Source organism: Rhinocladiella mackenziei (assembly GCF_000835555.1).
Source record: "Rhinocladiella mackenziei CBS 650.93 unplaced genomic scaffold supercont1.4, whole genome shotgun sequence".
NCBI classification, from domain to species: domain Eukaryota; kingdom Fungi; phylum Ascomycota; class Eurotiomycetes; order Chaetothyriales; family Herpotrichiellaceae; genus Rhinocladiella; species Rhinocladiella mackenziei.
Genome location: NW_013550601.1, coordinates 963,994 through 986,457, shown reverse-complemented (window position 1 = coordinate 986,457; position 22,464 = coordinate 963,994). Strand labels below are relative to the sequence as shown.

At 50.2% G+C, this 22,464-nt stretch overlaps 9 protein-coding genes across 9 annotated transcripts; 6 read left to right on the top strand and 3 right to left on the bottom strand.

Moving 5' to 3' along the window:
- Positions 1 to 2: 2 nt before the first annotated feature.
- On the top strand, positions 3 to 3,274 carry Z518_05487 (uncharacterized protein; the record flags this gene model as incomplete). The annotated part of the gene is made up of 2 exons (XM_013416299.1): positions 3 to 3,046; positions 3,094 to 3,274. The coding sequence occupies 2 exons, from the start codon at positions 3 to 5 to the stop codon at positions 3,272 to 3,274; spliced, it is 3,225 nt and encodes a 1,074-aa protein (XP_013271753.1).
- Positions 3,275 to 5,024: 1,750 nt separating this feature from the next.
- Z518_05486 (uncharacterized protein) lies at positions 5,025 to 6,762 on the top strand (the record flags this gene model as incomplete). Its single annotated transcript, XM_013416298.1, has 4 exons — positions 5,025 to 5,179; positions 5,233 to 5,360; positions 5,416 to 5,586; positions 5,642 to 6,762. 4 exons carry the CDS (start codon positions 5,025 to 5,027, stop codon positions 6,760 to 6,762), a joined length of 1,575 nt encoding a protein of 524 aa, XP_013271752.1.
- Positions 6,763 to 8,238: 1,476 nt separating this feature from the next.
- Positions 8,239 to 9,198, top strand: Z518_05485 (uncharacterized protein; the record flags this gene model as incomplete). The annotated part of the gene is made up of 2 exons (XM_013416297.1): positions 8,239 to 8,311; positions 8,366 to 9,198. The coding sequence occupies 2 exons, from the start codon at positions 8,239 to 8,241 to the stop codon at positions 9,196 to 9,198; spliced, it is 906 nt and encodes a 301-aa protein (XP_013271751.1).
- Positions 9,199 to 9,796: 598 nt separating this feature from the next.
- Positions 9,797 to 10,741, bottom strand: Z518_05484 (uncharacterized protein; the record flags this gene model as incomplete). Its single annotated transcript, XM_013416296.1, has 1 exon — positions 9,797 to 10,741. One exon carries the CDS (start codon positions 10,739 to 10,741, stop codon positions 9,797 to 9,799), a length of 945 nt encoding a protein of 314 aa, XP_013271750.1.
- A 197-nt stretch (positions 10,742 to 10,938) lies between these two features.
- Positions 10,939 to 12,216, top strand: Z518_05483 (diphosphomevalonate decarboxylase; the record flags this gene model as incomplete). The annotated part of the gene is made up of 2 exons (XM_013416295.1): positions 10,939 to 11,003; positions 11,082 to 12,216. 2 exons carry the CDS (start codon positions 10,939 to 10,941, stop codon positions 12,214 to 12,216), a joined length of 1,200 nt encoding a protein of 399 aa, XP_013271749.1.
- A 722-nt stretch (positions 12,217 to 12,938) lies between these two features.
- Z518_05482 (uncharacterized protein) lies at positions 12,939 to 14,460 on the top strand (the record flags this gene model as incomplete). The annotated part of the gene is made up of 2 exons (XM_013416294.1): positions 12,939 to 13,833; positions 13,889 to 14,460. The coding sequence occupies 2 exons, from the start codon at positions 12,939 to 12,941 to the stop codon at positions 14,458 to 14,460; spliced, it is 1,467 nt and encodes a 488-aa protein (XP_013271748.1).
- A 1,222-nt stretch (positions 14,461 to 15,682) lies between these two features.
- Z518_05481 (uncharacterized protein) lies at positions 15,683 to 16,645 on the bottom strand (the record flags this gene model as incomplete). Its single annotated transcript, XM_013416293.1, has 1 exon — positions 15,683 to 16,645. The coding sequence occupies one exon, from the start codon at positions 16,643 to 16,645 to the stop codon at positions 15,683 to 15,685; it is 963 nt and encodes a 320-aa protein (XP_013271747.1).
- Positions 16,646 to 18,079: 1,434 nt separating this feature from the next.
- On the top strand, positions 18,080 to 19,567 carry Z518_05480 (uncharacterized protein; the record flags this gene model as incomplete). Its single annotated transcript, XM_013416292.1, has 1 exon — positions 18,080 to 19,567. One exon carries the CDS (start codon positions 18,080 to 18,082, stop codon positions 19,565 to 19,567), a length of 1,488 nt encoding a protein of 495 aa, XP_013271746.1.
- A 332-nt stretch (positions 19,568 to 19,899) lies between these two features.
- Positions 19,900 to 20,770, bottom strand: Z518_05479 (uncharacterized protein; the record flags this gene model as incomplete). The annotated part of the gene is made up of 4 exons (XM_013416291.1): positions 19,900 to 20,274; positions 20,327 to 20,461; positions 20,514 to 20,542; positions 20,593 to 20,770. The coding sequence occupies 4 exons, from the start codon at positions 20,768 to 20,770 to the stop codon at positions 19,900 to 19,902; spliced, it is 717 nt and encodes a 238-aa protein (XP_013271745.1).
- Between the last annotated feature and the right edge of the window lie 1,694 nt (positions 20,771 to 22,464).

Here is a 22,464-nt window from a genome sequence, read left to right as displayed (position 1 = left end):
AAATGGACGAGCTATTCGACGTCTTCGAAGATAATCCGCCCACTCCTCACGCTCCCGCAAATGCGGAAAACAAGGCGGATAAGAAAGAGAGAAAGCGTCTTAAGCGACAAGCTAACGGTGAACTAAAGGAAGCCGCCAATGGAGACGACGTTCCTACTCCCTCAAGCGATGCGAAATCACAATCATCAGAGAATCCTGACGCAGACAATGCCAATGGAGATGGACCAGACGCAAAGCGCATGCGCATGGAAGAGGAGGCAGAACCCGTCGTGACAGATACATTTGAAACCGAACAGTCAAGAGAAGTGGCGGCGTCAGCTGGTTTACGGGCGTCCAAAGAGGAAGATAAGGTCATCCTGTCGCATCAAGTTCGTCATCAAGTCGCCCTGCCACCCGACTATGATTACGTTCCTATCTCACAGCACGAATCCCCGGCAGAGCCCGCCAGGACATGGCCGTTTCAGCTCGACCCCTTTCAACAAGTCTCGATTGCGTCCATTGAGCGAAATGAAAGTGTTCTAGTTTCAGCACATACTAGCGCCGGCAAAACGGTGGTGGCCGAATACGCCATAGCACAATGTCTGAAGAACAACCAGAGAGTCATTTACACCAGTCCCATCAAAGCCTTGAGCAACCAGAAATATCGAGAATTCCAGGCCGACTTTGGTGATGTCGGTCTGATGACGGGAGATGTCACTATCAATCCCACTGCTACATGTCTCGTCATGACCACGGAGATTCTGCGTTCCATGCTTTATCGTGGATCTGAAATCATGCGAGAAGTAGGCTGGGTCGTTTTTGACGAAATTCATTATTTGCGGGACAAGGTCCGAGGCGTTGTTTGGGAAGAGACCATCATTCTCTTACCTGACAAAGTCCGCTATGTGTTCCTGTCGGCCACCATCCCCAACGCCATGCAATTCGCCGAGTGGATTACCAAGACCCATAGCCAACCGTGCCACGTCGTTTACACCGATTTCAGACCCACCCCCCTGCAGCACTATTTCTTTCCAGCGGGTGCTGACGGAATTCATCTAATTGTGGATGAGAAGGGCGTTTTCCGCGAAGACAACTTCCAGAAAGCCATGAGCTCAATTGCTGAGAAGCACGGAGACGATCCTGCCAATGCGATGGCCAAGAGAAAAGGAAAGGGGAAGGACAAGAAGTTGAATAAAGGAGGCACTAAGGGCCCTTCCGATATCTACAAAATTGTCCGGATGATCATGATGAAGAATTACAACCCGGTCATTGTTTTCAGTTTCAGCAAAAGAGACTGCGAAGCTTACGCCATTCAAATGAGCACCATGTCATTCAATGATGAATCGGAAAAGGCCATGGTCACGAAAGTCTTCGACAGCGCATTGGAAACTCTCTCTCCTGAGGACAAGAATCTGCCACAGATTCAGCATTTGTTGCCTCTGCTGCGACGAGGCATTGGCATCCATCACTCCGGACTGCTGCCCCTATTGAAAGAGACAATCGAGATTCTCTTCCAGGAAGGGTTGATCAAGGTGTTGTTTGCGACCGAGACCTTCTCCATTGGACTCAACATGCCGGCCAAGACGGTCGTCTTCACAAGCGTCCGCAAATTTGATGGCATTGCACAACGATGGGTGACTCCGTCGGAATTCATTCAAATGTCTGGCCGTGCTGGACGTCGGGGTCTTGATGAACGTGGAATTGTCATCATGATGATAGACGAGCAAATGGAACCCAACGTCGCCAAAGAAATTGTTCGCGGCGAACAGGATAAATTGAATTCTGCATTCTACCTCGGGTACAACATGATTTTAAATTTGCTTCGCGTCGAAGGAATATCTCCTGAGTTTATGCTAGAGAGATGCTTTCATCAATTCCAGAATACAGCAAGCGTGTCGGGCCTGGAGAAAGAATTGCAGCAACTTGAGGCCGAAAAGTCGGCGATGGTGATCGAAGATGAGAACTCCATTCGCGCTTATTACGATCTCCGAAAACAGCTGGATGTCTATGCTGAAGACATGCGAAATGTTATTATTCATCCCAATTATTGTTTACCATTCATGCAACCAGGTCGCTTGGTGGAGATCAAAGACGGCGAACACGATTTTGGATGGGGCGCAGTCGTCAATTTTGGGAGGAGATCCCCCAACAGATCGACCGAAAAATTGACTCCTCAAGAGGAATGGATTCTTGACATTGCGTTGGAGTGCGCTGATGGTCCGGCTCCTGCCACCAAAACGTTTCAATCCCTCCCATCCGGCATTCGTCCTCCTCAGCCGGGCGAGAAGTCTCGCATCGAGGTTGTCCCCGTCTTGCTGAAATGTGTTCACAAGATTTCTCACATTCGCATCTTTTTGCCTACTGATATGACCATTCCATCAGAGAGGAAAAAGGTTCAGACGTCGTTGGTGGAAGTGCAGAGACGGTTTCCCGATGGCCTGGCTGTGCTCGATCCCATTGAGAATCTGAAGATTACGGACAATTCGTTCAAGGAGCTTCTCCGCAAGATCGAAATCATGGAGTCAAGACTGGTCGCAAATCCGTTGCATAATTCCCCGCGACTTGAGGGGTTGTACAATCAATACGCAGAAAAGGTCATCATCGCGAACAAAATTCGAGCGTTGAAGAAGCAGATTCAAGATGCCCATGCCATCATGCAATTGGAAGAATTAAAATGCCGGAAACGAGTTCTTCGTCGGTTACAATTCATCAATGAAGACGAAGTGGTGCAGTTGAAAGCCCGTGTTGCTTGCGAGATCAGCACCGGTGATGAATTGATGCTCAGCGAGCTGTTGTTCAATCGATTCTTCAACGATTTGACGGCCGAACAATGCGCGGCAGTCATGAGCTGTTTTGTCTTTGAGGAAAAGGTCAACGAGCAGACCAACCTGCCTGAGGACCTGGCCCGACTCCTACGAGAGATTCAGAGACAAGCTAGAGTGATTGCCAAGGTGTCTATCGAGTCCAAGTTGGCGATGAACGAGGAAGAGTATGTGCAGAGCTTCAAGTGGCAACTAATGCCGGTGATGTATGCCTGGGCAACAGGAAAATCATTTGGCGAGATCTGGTGAGTGACATGAAGTTGAGTGAAGGTAGTGACTGACGTATACTCAGCAAAATGACCGACGTCTACGAAGGTAGCTTGATTCGCACATTCCGACGACTTGAAGAAGCACTACGTCAAATGGCAGAGGCTGCTAAAGTCATGGGAAGCGAAGAGCTGGAGAAGAAGTTTGAGGAGGCATTGACCAAGGTAAGACGAGATATCGTGGCTGCTCAGTCACTGTATCTCTAGATTTGACATGCGAGTGAGCAAGGTGATTGTTCATTTCGTGCATGATCCATCTCGACTGTGCCGTGTACAGTGTTTGCCAATATCCATGACCGCAACATGTTCGGTGACAACCACGATAAGCAGTTACACAGGAGGTTCTGGTGGGCAACTTAAAGTCAGGTGTGATGTTGTTGCCTGAAGAATGTTCCGCTATGGCCTGACCTTATGCTGCATATTCGCGAATCTGGCTAATCATGCCACATCAATGTGGGAATTCATACTTTGGCTTTCCTCTTTAATAAAGCTCGATCCATTGGCTCGAAACCTATTCAGTACACGCATAGTGCTCGGAATAACCTTCTATAAGCAACACTTGGCAAACTTTAGTATGTTGACCTATATTATGATGCAACTCCGTACCTGACCGTAACTCATGGGACATCCAGACATCCATATCTACAGATCCGCAAATTCAATTCATGGCCGGCTCCAAGTCCTAGAAACAAACCATTCAGTAGAAAACGTCTGAAGAATTCCTAGCACCAATTTACGCCGATATCCTACCATACTAGCTACCTCGAACCTCACAACAACCGCTCAGTGTCCCCTGCGAGAAGAGCTCCTCCCTTCTGTGGACAACAGACGAGAACATTCGACATGATCAGCTTCTTCCAGGTGAGAAAGGTGTCATTATGATGGATCCAATACTTGTCGTCCTTGGTCGCGTCGGCAACCATGAATTGACACTGCTTTCTACACCAATAATTGCGCCAGCGGAACCCCTTTGCAGGTACGTCTTCAGACTCTGAGATATAGCCGGGCAATCAACAACACGAAGCAAGTGGTGGATCTCCTTTTTTGCCTGTGCTCCCATCTGGACGGTGACAAAAATGGAAACCAAAAAAAATCCTGAGCCTTGGTTGAAGACATACCCGGTTCCATTTGACAGGAGCTGAAGTGACTTGCCATAGTCGATGGACAAGCCAAGAACAAAGCAACTGAGTCCGGTGAGGATTTCATAAATCGACCGAGCAGCCTCTCTTACGGTTACCCCGCGAGTCCTGGACGATCAAACTATGACTTACTTTCTGGTACTCTCGTTGTATCCTTGATCCCCCCCCCCCAGTTTCGATCAAAATCGTCCTAAAAAATCTCATCAGAATTAGACCGGTTGGATTTGGAGCAAATGCTTGGCCACGAGAACTTCACAAATCCAGGAAATCACGACATCTCGTTATAGATACGGAGAATACAGAATTACCGATTTTGCTTCCCGTTGCTGAATGGTGCTCCTTGCACAGACACATCTTCCAAGGACCCACTCTGTCCAGCCCAGGGTCTTTCTAACGACTACTCCTGTATAGTATTTGGAAAACTTGCATTGCTAGCCGTTATTATAGCGGACCCTCTGCTAGCCTTTACACAGCTAGTTTGGGGAGACATGCCGTCTTCCCATGAGTTCAGATTGATATTCGATTGATCAGAGTCGGATGCCATACTCTTCAGAGGATAGTCATGGCGGCACACGTTGCGCTATGGCTGCGCTAACTAAACCATTGTTTAGCAAAGGATCGTGGGAAGAACGCAGAGTCCCGTCCTCCAACTAAACCCGGACCGAGAAGTCCTGGACTAGCGATCAATCCCCGGAATTGACGTCAGCCGGGGTCGAGGGGGAAAAATACATAGAGGGGTATTCATCCCTCTAGCAGAGAGATGATCGTTTTCTCCACCGCCTCTTCATCTTTTTGCTATATCGCTCTTCTTATCAATCATGGAGTCCGAAGACCACAATGCCGAGGAACGCAACGTCGGCACGGCCGTTTGGCAAACTGTCGACGAGAGAGCCGATGAGAAGGCTAAAGCTATGCATGCTGAGACCGAGGACTTTCATGGAACTGCTGAGAGAGGTCATGCTGCTACTGACAGGTAAGGCTGGACCTTGAAATCGAAATGCTCCACGGTGTTGCTGATGCCTTCAGATATGGTCAATCTCTTGTTACATTTGACGTTGCTGCCGAAGCAAAACTACGCCGAAAAATCGACTTTTGCATCGTACCAATTGTCTCTATCATGTACCTTTTCACCTTCATGGACCGTGCGAATATCGGTAGGACGATGTGCTCAGGGAAACATGACGGCCATTGCTAACTGCTCACTCTCAGGAAACGCTAAGCTTGCGGGGTTTGAGAGAGATCTTCATTTAGCAGGCTATGATTACAACACGATCAACTCGATCTTCTCCATATCATATATCCTCTTCGAACTTCCTTCCAGTATGGTCTGTAAATGGGTGGGACCAGGATGGTTTATTCCCACGACTGCTCTCTGCTTAGGTATTTACTCCCGATACATCGTCCCTGGTTTCGAATTTCTTACCGTATATACCAGGGGTCTGCTCATTATGCACCGCCTTCGTTCACAATTTCTCCCAGGCATGTGCCGTCCGGTTTCTCCTCGGCATCTTTGAATCTGGTGTTCTGCCCAGCATTGCATATTATCTATCTCGATGGTATCGAAGGAGCGAGCTCGTGTTCCGACTGTCTTTATACGTCGTTATGGCTCCGCTGGCGGGAGCGTTTGGAGGGCTTTTGGCATCCGCTATTCTGCAACTCGATTCCTTCGGAAGTCTCTATCGCTGGAGGATGATATTCGCTATTGAAGGCACAATCACCTGCGGAATTGCCCTGGTCGCCTATGTTATTCTAACAGATCGACCCGAGACTGCTCGATGGCTTACTCAAGAAGAAAAGGATCTTGCTATTTCTCGTGTTAAGTCGGAACGCATTGCCACGACAGAGATACTCGACAGATTCGACACCAAGAAAATTTTACGGGGCATTTTCAGCCCGGTCACTCTCACTACCGCCACCATCTTTCTTCTCGACAACGTAACGGTTCAAGGAATGGTTTTCTTTGCTCCCACGATTGTGATGACGATTTATCCGCATGAGTCCGTCGTATCGCAGCAACTTCACACGGTACCACCCTATATGGTGGGTGCCTTTTTCGTGCTCCTCTTTTCTTTTCTATCATGGCGATTCGATCGTCGGAATATCTTCTTTATTCTCTCGGCACCGATGATTGTGACCGGATATATTATATTCGTAGCTACTCTGGATCCTCATGCCCGATACGGGGCGACATTCCTGATTGCCGCAGGAGGATTCTCCTTCGGTGCACTCACCAGCGCCCAGGTCGCAGCCAACGTCGTCTCCGACACTGCGAGGTCGACTGCGATCGGAACCGTTCATATCATGGGTAATTCTGGTGGATTGATTTCCACCTGGAGCTTCCTGCCCACGGATTCGCCGAGGTACAACATCGGGAACGGGTTAAACTTGGGCACTTCATCGATGGTTCTCATTCTAGCCCTGGGGCTACAATACTATATGTGGGCAGACAACAAACGCAGGAAAAAGAGAAACGTCGACGCCGAGTTGCAGGGCCTGTCCATTCAACAGATTCAGGATCTCGATTGGCACCATCCTGGTTTCCGGTGGAGTCCTTGAATTCTTTCAGGAGAGAACGAGGGCGGCAGGTGAGGGTTTGTTGGTCGCAAAGATTCCATGACCTGATCAGCGAGCGTTCTGGTTTTCATTTTTAGCGTCCATTGGCCCGGAAATGACTCGCATTGAGAAATTCAAAATCCGGTTTAGCTGGCAGTCCTAAAAGCTTAAATGAGACAGATAAAGAATTTTGGAACAGTCGTGTCCGAATGTCTGTGAGAAAAGAAGGTTGTCGTTTTCTACAGAGTACAGGAAAAGTCCTCGGAACCAGGAGTGTCTCTTCACCAGGCATCAATGCTTCGGACCGTCTTCGGACCAGACCAGACAGATATGCCTTTACCCACTCCAACCAGTTATTTTGACAAACAGAACTTTTTTCCAGGCCCGAAATCTGAGTGCCATGTCCTAATGTGAGCTCCAATGGATACTGTACTCCTGGAAGCTGATTTCCATCAAAAATGTGCTATGCAGAAGACTGACTAAGTCATGGTTCCGTAAATCGAATGCTTCTCAGGTGCGGATTGGGAAGAGGGAAGAGTGCGGTACTCTATTGTCAATATCCCGACGGAAAATCTCAGTCGTCCTCTGAGGGGATCCGTCATGTGGAGAGCGACGAATTTATAGTAGAAGCAGTGGTGAGAGGAGAGACGCTGGAGGTCGATGGCCCTTACCGAGAGGATGCTCCTTGGAAATGGGAGCTAACTTGTTAAACTAGAAAACGGTGTTAGCCAAAAATATTGACGCGGGTGAGGGTGTATTCTGAAAGTAAGTGTTCTGGACTCGGTCCTCTGCTTCTCCTGGCCTCCAGCAGTACTCGTCCTCCGTACATCATGATGGCGAAGATGGCAATGGAGTCTTTTCGCCAGTCAAAATGATGGGAGGCTCTCTAAATTTTTGGCATGGTACCAGTGGAAAGCTGCCCTGGTCATACGAATGGTCGCTTGTCGATGCATCCATGCAAATGGTCTTCTTTGTTGCCCTACCGAATGAATCGAGGGAGCAGTGGTACAGTAAACGTAAATCTGCAGGGACCCGGCTCACGGCCGCCTGTGATAGCGTCGAGACCGGGGGGTATTGCTTTGGATTGGGCAGCAGAGCCTTGGGCACCTTGTGTCTGGCACGGGCTACCGCATAGGCACCGCAGGCGACTAAGGGCGGACAAAGAGTAGTCAGTGACAAATCAGAGGTGTCGAGGCTCACGGTGACGACCTCCTCTTCCCTCCATAACGAAAACCTTTCTGATCACAACCTGCAACTTAACCCTCCACCATCACTCCTCCTCTACCAACTGAACCACCTCACAGTCTTGGTACCGTCCCTGCGATATCCGATCTACCTTCACCCGTCTCCTCCACTACTCGAGCTAGTTTACATTCCACATCTCAGTACTTGATCATCATCAAATCCATCATTGTTGCCTGCCTGTCGAGTTCCCCCAAAACAAAGCCAATTCTCGTCCTGAAGGCCGACGTAGCCACAATGAATAGCCTGGCCACGCCGCCCATTCCTCCTCATTTCCACGAACACACTCGACTCTCCCCAAACAGGTCAAGTGAGCTGCCTGCGTTGGATGTCATCTTACATATCGTGCTAACCGTTATTTCAGTGTCTGCCGCAGGCCCTTCAAGAAAACGAAAAGCCTCACCTTCCCCCGATCGAGATGATGAGATGTTAACCTCACCTTCATTATCCAGTGCTCGACTTCCTCAGATAACGACCCCTACTTCGAGGAAAAGAGTTCGTCCCAACTTGGCGGGAAGACCATTATCAGTTGACAGACTGCTGGAAACACTGGACAAAGAATCATTAACTGCTGTCGTGAAATCACTGTGTGGTCGAAATCCTGGGCTTCGTGATGAGATCGTCCAAGTCAGCCCTCGACCAAGCATTCAGAGTACGCTACAAGTGTTACGGCAGTACTATGACCGGCTGATGGGGTCATTCCCTCTCGATCCCAATCCTCGATCTGATTATTCCTATGACCGAGTTCGGCCCCAATGGCATGAAATGCTCGATGCTCTTGCTGATTTCACCCCACATTTCTTGCCGCCAAATGAACAACAATCTTCAATATCACTCGAATACTTGAATGGAGTTACACAAATCATACATGACCTCCCAGAATGGGACAATGCACAACACAATCTCGCCAAACAAAACGCGTACGAGGAAATTTCCAAAGCTTGGGCCAGCGTCATCAAAGAAGCCGGCAAGAGAGGGGGTGGCATTCAACTACAATATAACGGCTGGGAAGAGAAACTCCGAGTGCACAATGAAAAGAGTGGTGGTAGATTGAGGGAAGCCTACGAAGCTTGGGTCGATGCTCTGGGTTGGCTCAAACCAACAACTCAACCATTTCAACAGCAAAGTATTCGACAACAATTGTTTTCCAACACTTATGGCATGGAACAACCTGTTATCCGGACCGGGAACTGGTAAACGGAAATACATAGAAAAATCCGCACAAGGCAAAGTGGAGAATGAACCCCAGCATACAAACTACACGATGCATCTCACGGTGACACGAATCTCCTTTGTCATGGATGGTGGGTAGTATGAGTGTATACCTGTGATTGATGAATTGAAATGGGCCGATTTCCCCCCTGCCGGTTCTGCATCGTTCTTTTTGTTTGCCAATACGGAATCACCTCCCAAGACACTATTGCCATGGTTTCCCCTTGACGATCAGCATTGCTTCGCTTTTTCGAGGCTGGTCTTGGTGATGAATGGGGTCGTTGGATTGGGTTGAGGCAGGGACTGATATGGGAGTCGAGCTGCAGCTTTACTTTCTTTCGCGTGATACCACCGGACAGACATACTTTGGCTCTGAACATATTTCCTTTTTTGTAGGGGGAGGGTTCCTGTCGAGACATAAGATGTTACAGGGTTTGGAGGAGTGGAGGCCGAACTAGATTGAAATGAGATTCGTATACATATACAAATCTAAATCTGGGCTAGGTGCCATGATTTGCAGTCTGACTAGCACTACATCTGGACCGGGTTTATTTCTTGTAATATCTCTCTGACGTACATATAATCACCTCCAACCGATAAACCGCTCCGCCCTCAGCCTCCAGCCTTCGAAACTATTCAGCTTCGGCCGAACGTCAAGGTAAAAATTGAGGGAATTTTCTTTACCCTTGCCCTCTGCCTTGCCTTGGTAAAAATCAATCACATACTCGACAGTCTCGCCTCCACAGCGTTCCACGACCCAATCATGCCTGTCAAACGGCTCCGTGTAGCCCATGAGACTCTTGATACGGGCCTTAGGCGAGATCGCACCACTGCCGAGGCCCTTGAAGGAGAGGAGTTTAGGACCACCGCATTGTGCGGACGAGTTTCCTTCCCACGCTTTGATCAGTGTCCAGGCCCGCTCGTTGACCGCGTTGTGGATCGGAATGATGTGGTTGATGGAGCTGAGGAGGTCAGATGGGTTTGAAGTGGTTTGCTTCCGCATTACGGCGTGGAAGAATTGTGATTCGCTGGGGTAGATCCAGTTGCCGGCGGCGGAGGTGCCGGTTTCGATTTCGTTGTTCATGGGCATCGTCGAAGACCATGATGAGTTGTTAGAGTCCGAGGGCATGGCGCGAGGGATGGAGGATACGGCTCGTTCGTGTGAGAGGGGTCGTGACATTTTATATTCGTATTCAGGCAAAGATGGAGGAGTGGTTTGGGATTGAGATATGCATATGCGGTCGGAGGAGCAGTCTTGGAGAGAGCCAAAGGATGTCGGGTTAGCTGCTGTCGGACTGGGTCGTGGTTGAGACGAGGAAAGTAGAGGATGAGATTGTACTGCTGATGGTGTCTGTGTCTGTGAGTTCTTTTGTGCCTGTTGTAACCATATTGATCGAGTCTTGTGGTCGATTGGACAAGCTGAAGTAGAGTCAGGCGTCGATGAAGATGAAGGTGGCATTGGGTGCGGATGGATTGTTGATGTCGAAGGAGATTGTTCAGGAACTGGATCTGCTTTCCACCAGCCCATTTTGCCGTTTATTTTATTGTTTATGCAGAGGGATGAAGGGAATGTATCTTCTTTTTGTTTGGAGTTGCAGGAAGCCGTGACGGATATGCCACATCCGATTTGCTCGAGCTATTTCCCCAATCGTTTATTTCAGAGTTTTGTTTAGCTTCGTCCAACACATCTTTGAATTCGCCTTCAGTTCGCACATTGAGTCCAGCATGCCTGGAGCCGATACACTCTACCGTGCGAGCACGACTGCTCCTGTTAATATTGCGGTGATCAAGTAGGTACGCCAATATTTCTCTGCCCGACCTGTCGGGACACGGCGAAACGGTAAACAAAGTCCTAATGACCGATCTAGATACTGGGGTAAACGAGATACAGCACTGAACCTTCCAACAAACTCTTCGTTGTCTGTGACATTGTCTCAGAAATCCTTACGGACTCATACCACCGCATCATGCTCCGAGTCCTTCTCTGGTCCTGATTCACTCGTTTTGAATGGAGAAGAGGAAGATATTCAATTGTCCAAGCGAACGCAAGCATGTTTGAAGCATCTACGCTCATTGCGCGAACAGTTGGAATCCAAAGATGCATCGCTACCCAAATTGTCCAAGATGACACTGCGGCTTGTGTCTGCCAACAATTTTCCTACTGCCGCAGGCCTGGCTTCCTCGGCCGCGGGATTCGCAGCGTTGGTCAGGGCAATCGCCGATCTCTACGAGCTGCCTCAATCGCCAGAAGAGCTCTCTTTGATCGCGAGACAGGGGTCCGGGTCCGCATGCAGAAGTCTCATGGGAGGCTTTGTCGCGTGGCGAGCGGGGACCAAGGACGATGGAAGTGACAGCATAGCTGAAGAGGTGGCGCCGGTGTCACATTGGCCTGAGATGAGGGCATTGATCTTGGTTGTTAGTGCAGAGAAGAAAGGAGTTCCCTCCACGGCGGGAATGCAAACGACCGTTGAGACCTCGACGTTGGCCAAAGCGAGATTTAGGGAGATTGTCCCACAAAGAATGCGGGAGATGGAGAAGGCGATTCAGGACAAGGACTTCGAGGCTTTTGCCCGGATCACCATGCAAGACTCGAACTCGTTCCACGCGATATGTCTCGATTCATGGCCACCAATCCATTATCTCAACGACGTGTCTCGAGCAGCGATGAATGCTGTTGAGACGGCAAATCGCAAAGCAGGGAAGCTGATTTGCGCGTACACGTTTGACGCTGGGCCCAATGCGGTCATCTACTATTTGGAAGAACATACACACCAAGTAGCGGGAGTGATCAAGAACATCTTACCCCACATACCGGGTTGGGAGGGAGAGTTCGGACAAAATGTTCGGCCAAACGAATATGGAGGATTGGAAGCAAAGGTGTTGATGACGTTGAAGTCCGGTATCAGCCGCGTGATATGTACAGGAGTTGGAGGAGGACCCGTGAAGATTGAGAAGCATTTGGTGGATGAGATTGGTGAAGCTGTGTCCCCTGGGGGATCTTAATCAGCGGTCGGATAAAAGGGAGGGTGCTAGCGAAAATATGAGCAGGTGGTCGTATTGACCAGAGCGAAAGAGATGACATTCGCCAGATAACTTGGTTCGAGCGTATTCGCATCGATCGATACTCGGTAAACGAATCGTGAACGAACTACCCCAATCCATTCAGAGTTGAGTTTCGTATTCCGTATTATTTTTTTCCCCTTTTGATGATTACTTTCTTCGAGGTCTCGGATGGGACAAATTGCCATGGATTCCAGCCGCCCTGTTGATATGACCTATGCCGGTGTTGGCCATGTGCCCCTTCGGGGTAAACCCTTAGAAGGTATAGAGGCAATCGGCGGCACCCAAGGGTGGCAAAGATGCTCAAGCTGATACGACACGGTATCATGCGCCGGTGGCATCCTTTGGCCTCGAAACAACCAACAACCTCGGTCCGCTGGCAATTGAATTTGGCAAACGGTTGATGTCAGGCTGTCATTTTCTATGGATGCTGATTGTAAAATGATTTTGGCGTTAGGCCCCCGGACACCCAGACACAAAACCCCAACCTCTGCTGACACTTCCTGCAAACACGACACCCCTGACTCGAATACCTTGCGGTGTCATAAGAAATTTGCCAAGCAAGAACCTGATATTATATTTTTTCCCTTCTGTTACCTTTTTAGTCTCCCGTCCCACTCCTGATCTTCAAATTTCTGTTTCGTCTTCCCTATCCACCCTACACCATGGCGGACAACAGTTTCGATGTCATCATTATCGGAGCTGGCATTAGTGGAATCGATGCTGGATACCGATTGCAAGAGGGTCTTCCCGACTATTCGTACGCCATTCTCGAGGGTCGATCTGAAATCGGAGGAACGTGGTCGCTATTCAAATATCCCGGAATCAGATCCGATTCCGACCTTCATACCTTTGGCTTTCCTTGGGATCCATGGAAGGAAGATCGTGCCATTGCGGATGCTCCGTCCATTCTACGATACGTGAAGACCGCGGCCGCCCAACAAGGTATCGATCAACACGTCAAGTTCCAGCATAAGGTCGACACCATGAACTGGTCGACCGAGAAGCAGCGCTGGGAGCTCGACGTCACCGTGAATGGCTCCGAAAAACGGATGTTTTATGCGCGATTCATCCTTCTGGGAACCGGATACTATGACTACACTCGTGGTCTCAACACCCCGATCCCCGGTATTGAGAACTTCAAGGGCACCGTCGTTCATCCTCAATTCTGGCCTGAGGATCTCGACTACACCGACAAGAAAATCGTCATTATTGGTAGCGGTGCTACGGCCGTCACGCTTCTCCCCAGCATGACCGAAAAAGCTAAATCCGTCACGATGCTTCAACGATCACCCAGCTATTTCCTCCCCATCCCACTCGTCGAGCCAATCGACCAACTCATCAGGAAAGTCCTCCCAGAGAAATGGGCATTCCAACTGATTCGGATCCGGTTCCTCATGATGGCGTACTTATTCTTCCAATTCTGCCGACTCCTTCCAAAACAGGGCATCAAGACTCTGCGCTCTGCAACCGAGAAGGAATTGCCCCAAAATATTCCCTTTGATCCTCATTTCGTCCCGAGATATCTTCCCTGGCAGCAGAGGATGTGTATCACACCGGGTAAGTTCCTGTCTGCATTCTGTCCGGGGGCACCACTGATAATATCTCTGCTCAGGTGGTGACTTTTTTGCGGCCCTGCGCACCGGCAAAGCCGATGTGGTGACCGATGCCATCGACACCGTCACGTCGACCGGCATCCAACTCAAATCTGGCGCCCGTCTTGACGCCGATATCATCATTACCGCCACCGGTCTCAAGATCCAATTCGGAGGCGGGGCCAAAGTCTTGGTCGACGGTGAACCATACCCAATCAATCAGAAATATATCTGGCGGGGCGCACTGCTTCAGGACTTGCCCAACTTTGCTTTTGTCTTTGGCTATACGAATGCTTCCTGGACCCTCGGTGCCGACGCCACCGCTCAATTGTGGGTCAGACTGCTCAAAGCAGCTCGCGCGAAGAACATGACTAGCATGGTTCCTCGGGTGGATGAGAAGGACGGTGTTCTTGAAGTGCCGCTATTGAATCTGAACAGCTCTTACATCAAAGCGGCCGAAAAGGAGAATATTCTTCCCAAGGGTGGTGATCGGGGTCCATGGAAGCCCCGAAGCAGTTATCTGAAGGATATTTGGCATGCCAAATTTGGTGATATCCAGACCGGACTCCAGTTCTATCGTGTCTCGAGCTGAGGATGAACTGTCCGTGGCCAGAAATATGGACAAGAATGATGACACACTAGCTGCAGTTGGATGAGATTGATGTCGACAGGGTCGCGGAGCTTTCTTTCTTCTGGTGGAAGGCAAGAGACCGAGACATACACAAGGATTCGGGAGTTTCTTTGAGGAATCATGCTTGCCTTATTAATACCGATAAAGCGTGTTTATTGATATGCTGGTGCTACCCAGTACTAGATTAAGTATTTCCCGGGGGGAAGAGAGAAGGCGTACCCTTGTGTGCTCGGAGAATAGTTTTCCCGATTACGAGAAAAACCACCGGACGGCTGTTCCCTCCTCACCGCCCGTGGCCATTGGGGCCTTATTCTGACCTTTACCTCGAATTTAACTCTTCATCCATTTCCTCTCCTTCGATCCCGTCGACCAATCTTCCGCAACACCATTTACCTCTTAAGTCGTCATCATGGGTAACGGGGCTAAAGCTGCTCAAAAGCGTGAGCGCAACGCCCGAGACACCAAGAAAGAACCTAGCAGTCAGTTGAAATCTGTATGTTTTGTCTTCATATTTCTCATCATTCCCTTTGCCAGCGCTTGGTTGGTGACATGATCAGAGCTTGACACCACTCTCTGCGCTGAGGTCCAGGATTCTGAACCTGAACCCTCATGTTCCTAATGGATGGATTCTGATGTCACCATCGTCGTGGGCTGGGTGGATCACTTCCGCCTCTGTCTCTCCTATATCATCTCGCCTCTCTGCACCACGCTTGAATCTTCTACATCAATTTGATGCTTCTACTTTCCCAAATCACACTAACCTGCTCCGGCTATTTGAACATAACAGAACGCAGCAGCCCAAACGATCAAATGCAAAGTCTGTTTCGCTACGTTCCAGAGCACTGCGGCACGCAAGGGCCTTGAGCAACACGCGACGAATCGTCATAGCAAGAAATATGAGGATTGCTTTGCGTGACCGACGAGCTCGTTTGAGGATCGATTGGGGATGCCGACGTCGACACCTACATCGACATGGTCATGTTAAGGGGGGCATGGTGGGAGAATGCATGAAATGATAAGCTCGATTTTCAGCAGGGAGTTGTGGGGGCCCATTCATTCTCATCATCATTGACTACGTGGACCTACTTGCTAAATAGAGCGTCATGAGGCATCGGCTTGTCATTTTGTTTCTGTTTTTGACTTCATATTCCCCCGTCGCGCTTGCTGGCCGTCTTCATGGGATTTAACGGAAAGTGGTTCCCTGGGGATTCCGCCCCGATTCCTGACTCTCGGTATAAGACGGTGTCTGACTCTCCGTGTACGATGGCGGAGCCCAGTCCTCAGTTTCAGTTTGGTCATCGCTCTCGGCGGCCCGGCGATTGCGACGTTCAAACACGATAACGGACAGAACGTAAAGGAGGAACATTAGGCCCGCACCAATGGCATATCCAATGGACGCGCTCCGAGTCGTCTCGTCGGACTGAAAGGGTGATCCGGCAGCAAGATGAATTCCCAGACCTCCATTGACGATTCCCAGGGTAATGAGCGCTCTCCCTGTCCACTTGTGCATGAAGCCCGGCCAGGTTCCTTGTCTTGCTTTCTTTCGTTCTTGCTCAGGCACCTTTTCGTCCCTGGGTTCTCGCATTCTGGCTTGCCTCTTCTTGAAGATCTTGTGGTGGATGTATCCGAAGATAGGCTGGAAGAAGGCCACGACCAAGATGGCAACACCGATTCCCGTATGTGGATCTGACCAGGCGGAAAATCCTCCTGTTGAGACTTGCTGGACCAGCCAGACGCCCAGGCCTGCTGCGACCACGTACACGACATAGGTTAGCAATTGGCAGGCCACATGGACGCGGAGCATGACGGGTGATGTGGCCGGCAGTCGTAGCAGGATTGCCCCGAGGGGGAAGAAGAAGACCCAGGCCAAACAGGCCAGGACGGCGTGGGCGATGAGAACGTTGTTGAGCGTTGTCGCCGTCGACGAGGAGATGACACCGGCTTGAGTTGGATCAGAAGTAGTCGTGGTACTGTCGTCATTGTCATCGTCGTCGTTCCATCTGTTCCCCCACCATCCTCTGCCAGTGCCGTTCCAGGGGTTGTCGCAGTCCTCGCCGCTTCCCCAACCTCCCCATGCTGCCGCGAGCCGAGGAGTGAGGCAAGCAAGCAGAAGCAGCTGTAGAAGTCTGTTCTGGAGTCGATGCATGCTGACTATGTGTGTAGGTCGTTGTGGACGACAAGTGAAATTCGAGTGACGGTGAAATGGTTGGGCAAGCGAGGCTGCTGTTTCCCTCTCGACCTGGGGACACCGCGTCGGACCTTGGGTACTTATCAACCCCAGGAGCTCAATGCTAGTTCTCTGTTAGGGAATACGCTAGTTCCGTGCTGATTTCTTGTCCGGCTACGAGCTAAGGTGGTCGGTAGGTGGTATGAGTTACATGCTTTGTAAAAGAAAGCCAGCATGGTCCTCACCGGGCGCATCGATCGCTGTCAACATGGTTGGCAGTGGTCACCGTGACCATGGTTAAAAGCCTTGTCATGGGAATTCCGGCTCGTTGATTGGACCGGCACAGTGCCAGGTCCCAGTGTCGGACATCTGTCAACGATGGACCGGAGAGGACGCGTCGTTCCCAAGACTTTAGAGGCGGACTTTAGCATTTCAGTAATCGGCAGGCCGGCGTGGCTGTGTGAGCTTGTCTGATAGGGTCCGCGGTCACTGACCTGACTCGTCTTAGGCTTTTGAATGAAGAATATGTTGCAAAACACTTTACAAGGCATGTACTATCACCTGTGAGTGAGATTGATTGCCCAGCCAGATTGGGCCGTGGCGGGGTCAAGAAAATGGTAGGAGTATCTCGGATCTTGCCTTTCAATGCGTATCTCGAGGCGGTGGAATATCACGCTGGAACTTGACCTTTGGGGATTGGACCTTGTTCATGTTGTGAATGAGTAATTTGGACACCTATTGTCCGCAAGATTGCTGGCTGGGCGACGACCTTCCCGAAGCCATCTCGAACGACACCTTGTTGCCATTCCAAACGCGTTGGGTCTTAAAGCCGATAGATCAAGCCAAACTTAGAAAAATATCTTCGGTTGAGTCTTTTGCTGAAGGAAAGATTCTCTTATTGCTCACTCGGACCAAACGAATGTGTAAACTCGCGTGGCCAAGTGAGCTTCAAAGCTTTCGATTAATATGACGCCCTACAGAGAAAGTACCAATCGGCCATCTGTTGCATCGAGAGTTATCTCGGGACGCGGACGCAGTACAAACATTGAGTGAGTCACAAGGAGCTCTCATTGAAGAGTATACGTCTCAGTGCCCCATGCATGGCGTGAGTCAACAATGGCAAAATGTTGCCTGAAAATCGGTCCTGTAGCGAGATGAATGATGGACTTGATTCACGGAGTTCAGCGGGCGATGTTGCGCCTATTCTAAAGTCCTCGACGCCTTATCACATTCATCGGGCTTTGGCCTCTATTGATTAAGAGGACGTCAAGGTCTGTATATGATCTCAAAAGTACGCTAATGCTGTCGTCATCCCCAGACATATTTGTCGGAATGCTTTGAAGATTATTTGTGCTGGACAAAGGTATCGACGCATCCAACAAGGTTGAAGAGATACTATCTATCGCTGACACAATGACGATCAACGACACTGGTCGCCATGAAACTAACGGCACGGCCACCGCTGCCTCTGTGCCAGCCCCCTTGGAGGATTCCACCCCGCCAGCCTTGTTTCATCGTTCCCTTCACCAAAGACCATACAAAGTCACGTCGGCAAGGGGCATATACTTAGCGCTCGCCGACGGCCGAGTCGTCATGGACGCCTGTGGTGGTGCGGCCGTAGCCTGCCTCGGCCATGGAAATGAAGAAGTCCTCCAAGCCGTCCACGACCAGATGAGTACGGGGGTCAGCTACTTGCACTCTCTGACCTACACCACCGACGCAGCCGAAGAGCTTGCACACCATCTGATCGACGGGCCTCAAGGTGGCGGCCGTTTCGGACTTGAGAGAGCATACATCGTCAATAGCGGCAGCGAAGCCATGGACGCCTCGCTGAAACTCGCGCGGCAGTATTTCTTCGAACTCGGCCAAGGCGAGCGCACCCATTTCGTGAGTCGAAAGCAAAGTTATCACGGCAACACGGTCGGTGCGATGAACGTCAGTTCCAATCTACCCCGAAAAGTGCCCTACGCGTGTTTCCAACTTGATCATTTCAGCTGGGTTACGCCGGCGTACGCGTACCAGTATTCGCACTGGAAACAAGCTGAGACAGAAGAGCAATTCGCGGCACGTCTGGTAGAGGAACTCGATCAGCACTTCCAACAGATTGGGCCGGAGAAAATCATTGCGTTCGTCGCCGAGCCCCTCGTCGGTGCCACGAGTGCCTGCACCCCAGCTCCAAAGGGGTACTTCAACGGCGTCCGGCGAGTGTGCGACAAGTATTCGATCCTCCTGATCCTGGATGAAATCATGTGCGGCATGGGCCGGACAGGCACGCAATTTGCATTCGAGCAAGAAGACGTGGTCCCGGATATTATGACCATCGGCAAGGGGTTGGGCGGTGGCTATGCGCCGGTCGCCGGCATGCTAGTCCACAAGCGCATCATTGACGTCTTGAAAAAGGGCACGTCCAGCTTCAACCACGGACAAACGTACCAGGCCCACCCTGTCGGGTGCGCTGCCGCTTTGGCGGTGCAGAAGATCCTGCGCCGCGACGGCATCATTGAGAACTGTGCACGGATGGGAAAATTCTTGTATTCGCTGCTTGCCCAGACATTTGCAGAGGCCAAATATGTCGGCGACATCCGCGGTCGCGGTCTGTTCTGGGGTATGGAGTTCGTGCAAGACAAGGACTCGAGAGCCTCGTTCCCGCCGGCCACGGCGTTTGGAGCGCGCTTCCAGGCTCTGGCGTTCGAGTTGGGGGTGGCCGTGTATCCCGGTGCGGGCACTGTGGACGGGACCAGAGGTGATCATGCCATTCTGTCTCCTCCCTATAATGCGACGGAGGAGGAGGTAAGGAAGATTGTCCAGGTGCTCAAAACCGCTTATGACAGGTTGGAAACGGAGGTGGACGAGGCTGAGCCAGGGACAAACTCTGGGGTCAGACAAAGAGGGCCAAATTAGGATTGAACAAGACAAGAGATTCAACGGTCCAAGTTCTCGATATTCGTGCACATTAAGATTACTCTGCCATTTCAGCCGATAAGAAAAGTCACTGCAAAAGTGACAGTGACCCTGGCCAGATCCTCTTTTGATAACTTTTTTGCGTCTCTTCTGTGCCCCGGTACCAAAGTTTCTTGGGAAACGGAAAACCAATACTACTAGCACTTGCCTCCCATGCTTTCCCGAGTTAAAACTCCAGTTCCCGATCCGTAGACCCTCATTTTCATCAATCCAGGTTCTTCGTAATGCATGCCATGGAAGGAGATAAAAATCCGGGACGTTCTTCTTCTTCTCTATCCGACTGTCACTTCGGCGCTCCCGTTACTTCGTGGCCGCGGCAAATCTCCCAATTCTCTCCCTGTACCACTTTGGCCTCGTTTGCGGCCCGGGAGGAGATGGAAATGGTGTTTGCCGTCTTCTTTGGCTGGGGTAGGGATTTCGCCATTTGAATCGCCGAACCGAGACAGGAAACTCTTCTTTTTGGGATTCTGTTTGGCTTCTTCGTCCAGTTTGACATCCTCAAAGCATTCCTCTTCCGCCGTGGGCTCCTCAAAAGTGCTGCTGTTTAACGTGGATCGTGTGGGAAATCGAGATGCGGTTCGAGAATCTAGTGAAGCGCGAGAACTGTAGCTGTCGGCTTGGAGGATTGGGGAACGTCCGGAGATATCCTTCAAGAAAGATGAGTTCGGTAAATATGTTTTCAAGGTGATCAACCCTTACAAATGATCTTCTGTATGACTCGAACGATTCGCGAGAGATGGAGAATGGCTCGTTGTCGTTGAAGCACTGTCTGTGATTGGTGTTTGTGGACGAGGGGGATTTCGCCCAGAACGACGGTTTCTCGGTAGGTGATGGCTGTAAATAATGTCAGTGAGACTATGAGGTATGTGTGCATTGTCGTTCTTACAGGAAGATATTCACCACTGTCATTCACGGCTGGTGTACGTTAGCCTCGATCAGGACGCGGGCCAGTGGTGATCGCATACAACTCAATTTAAACTCGTTTGGCTCTTGTTGTTTTTCTTTTATGCCTAGGGCTAAAGAAGGCCTCTCTCTGTATGGGCTGGTAACATTTTCACCATTGGGAGTCGGTCGAGCATTCTCGTCGATTGGTTCGGTAGTCGTGGGTCGTTTGGACGAGAAGGGCATGCGGAAAGGTGGCATGGCGGGCAATGGATTTTTGTGCGATTGTTGTAAAAAAGTCTATTGTTGAAGAGAGATCACATGCAGGAGTTGAAAAACGCAGATGTGAAACGTGAAATGGAAGAGGTGATGGCGGATGGTGGGCAGAGGATGAATTTGGTTATCGTCACGAGTGGCAGTGCCGTGCTCCGAGTTGAGAGTTCGATGAAACGGAAACTCCTCCAAAGCCTCTAGGAAGCTGTTCGCTGTGGCCGATACAGACAACGCCACGCCAGCGACACAATGTCTCTGGGCTCCTCGGGATGCCGGGAAGGTCGATTAATACTGGACTTGATTGGGGAGTTCATCAGGTTTATTGGGCATCTCTGCCGCCGATCATTAATTGCTGGCTACTTCAGTCCAGTGGCTGATACTCTCATCGCTTTGTCAACTCCGGTCATCCTGAGTGTCGCATGCACTCCCCTATAGGGATTCTCTCGCAACAACAAATCAAATCACCCATCCCTTCCAGATGGAGTATTGGCTTGAGGCTTCCCATGCAAGGTACGGGAGAGAGAAGAAAGAATTTCCTTACTCTTGATGAATTATCCGCCCGTGCCGAGTTCCCCTCTCTTGAGTGACACCGGCTTTCCAGAGTTCCATATTTCTTTGGCCCTTCGGCGCCACGATCCTCTCCACATATGACGTGCGATAGGGTCTGAACTCTGGAGTACGACAAAGCCAGGGTCGGCCGCCTGAGCGGAAACTGTCCAGGCGGTACGTGCCATGCCCGGCATAACATTCTAATTGGCTGGTCTCAATCCTTTCCTTAACAATTCAGAACTTCTTGTCTCGCAGAGTCTCCTGGACGACGTGTTGTACAGCACATATCTGTATACCAATGCCTGAAAATCCATGTTCCTTCTTATTCTCGTCCACCTCATTCAATCTGACTGCCACGCAATTGTGGAATGTTGCTCGATTTGGGCCGTAAGGTAGAGAGCTCTCGTTGATGCCTACATAAGGAATGAAGGTGGGAAGACACTTTGATGTGTTGCGTGATGGAATCGGATGAATACATTGGGGGACTGCAGACTTCTCTCGCAGAAGGAAACATTTCACCCCAGACAAGTAAATGGATTGATCGATTCAATTCAGTCTTCCAATAAGGTCGCCGGTAGAGTTCTTTGGTGAGTTAAATGAATGAATATATTGTCGCTGTCACTGTTGTATTGAGCTTCGAGAATGGAAACCACGCAGGTTGCAACCACTTGAACCTAACGGAGGTACCTCCTTTATCCACCATCACTGGCGACACTGCTCCTGGCCTCTCGGTTAGTGTCACTCGAGTTTCGCTCAAGTCCATCATCAGCAGTTCACTCCACCATGTTCAAAACTGCTCTATTGTTTCTTTCGCGCTTGTTTCCATTGCCATTCAGACATGGGGTTGTTCACTGTCATGTTTCCCGACTTCTAGCATTCCAACCATATGTTTGTTCACCAGCATGACTCCCATTTTTCCAGAGGGAGCGGTCTTCCTTTTGGAACAGCCAGTTTGGGCCCGACTAGCTCTTGTGAGTCTTTTCCTTTGCTGATTGAGCAATATTGACTGGTCCGCAGATCTTAGGTGGCATGCTTGTTCGTTCCGACGTCCTTCATATAACCCTCTCGTCTGACCATCGCAGACAACAGTCTTCGTTATCGCCAGCTTCATCAAGCTGAAGAATTGGAGAAAA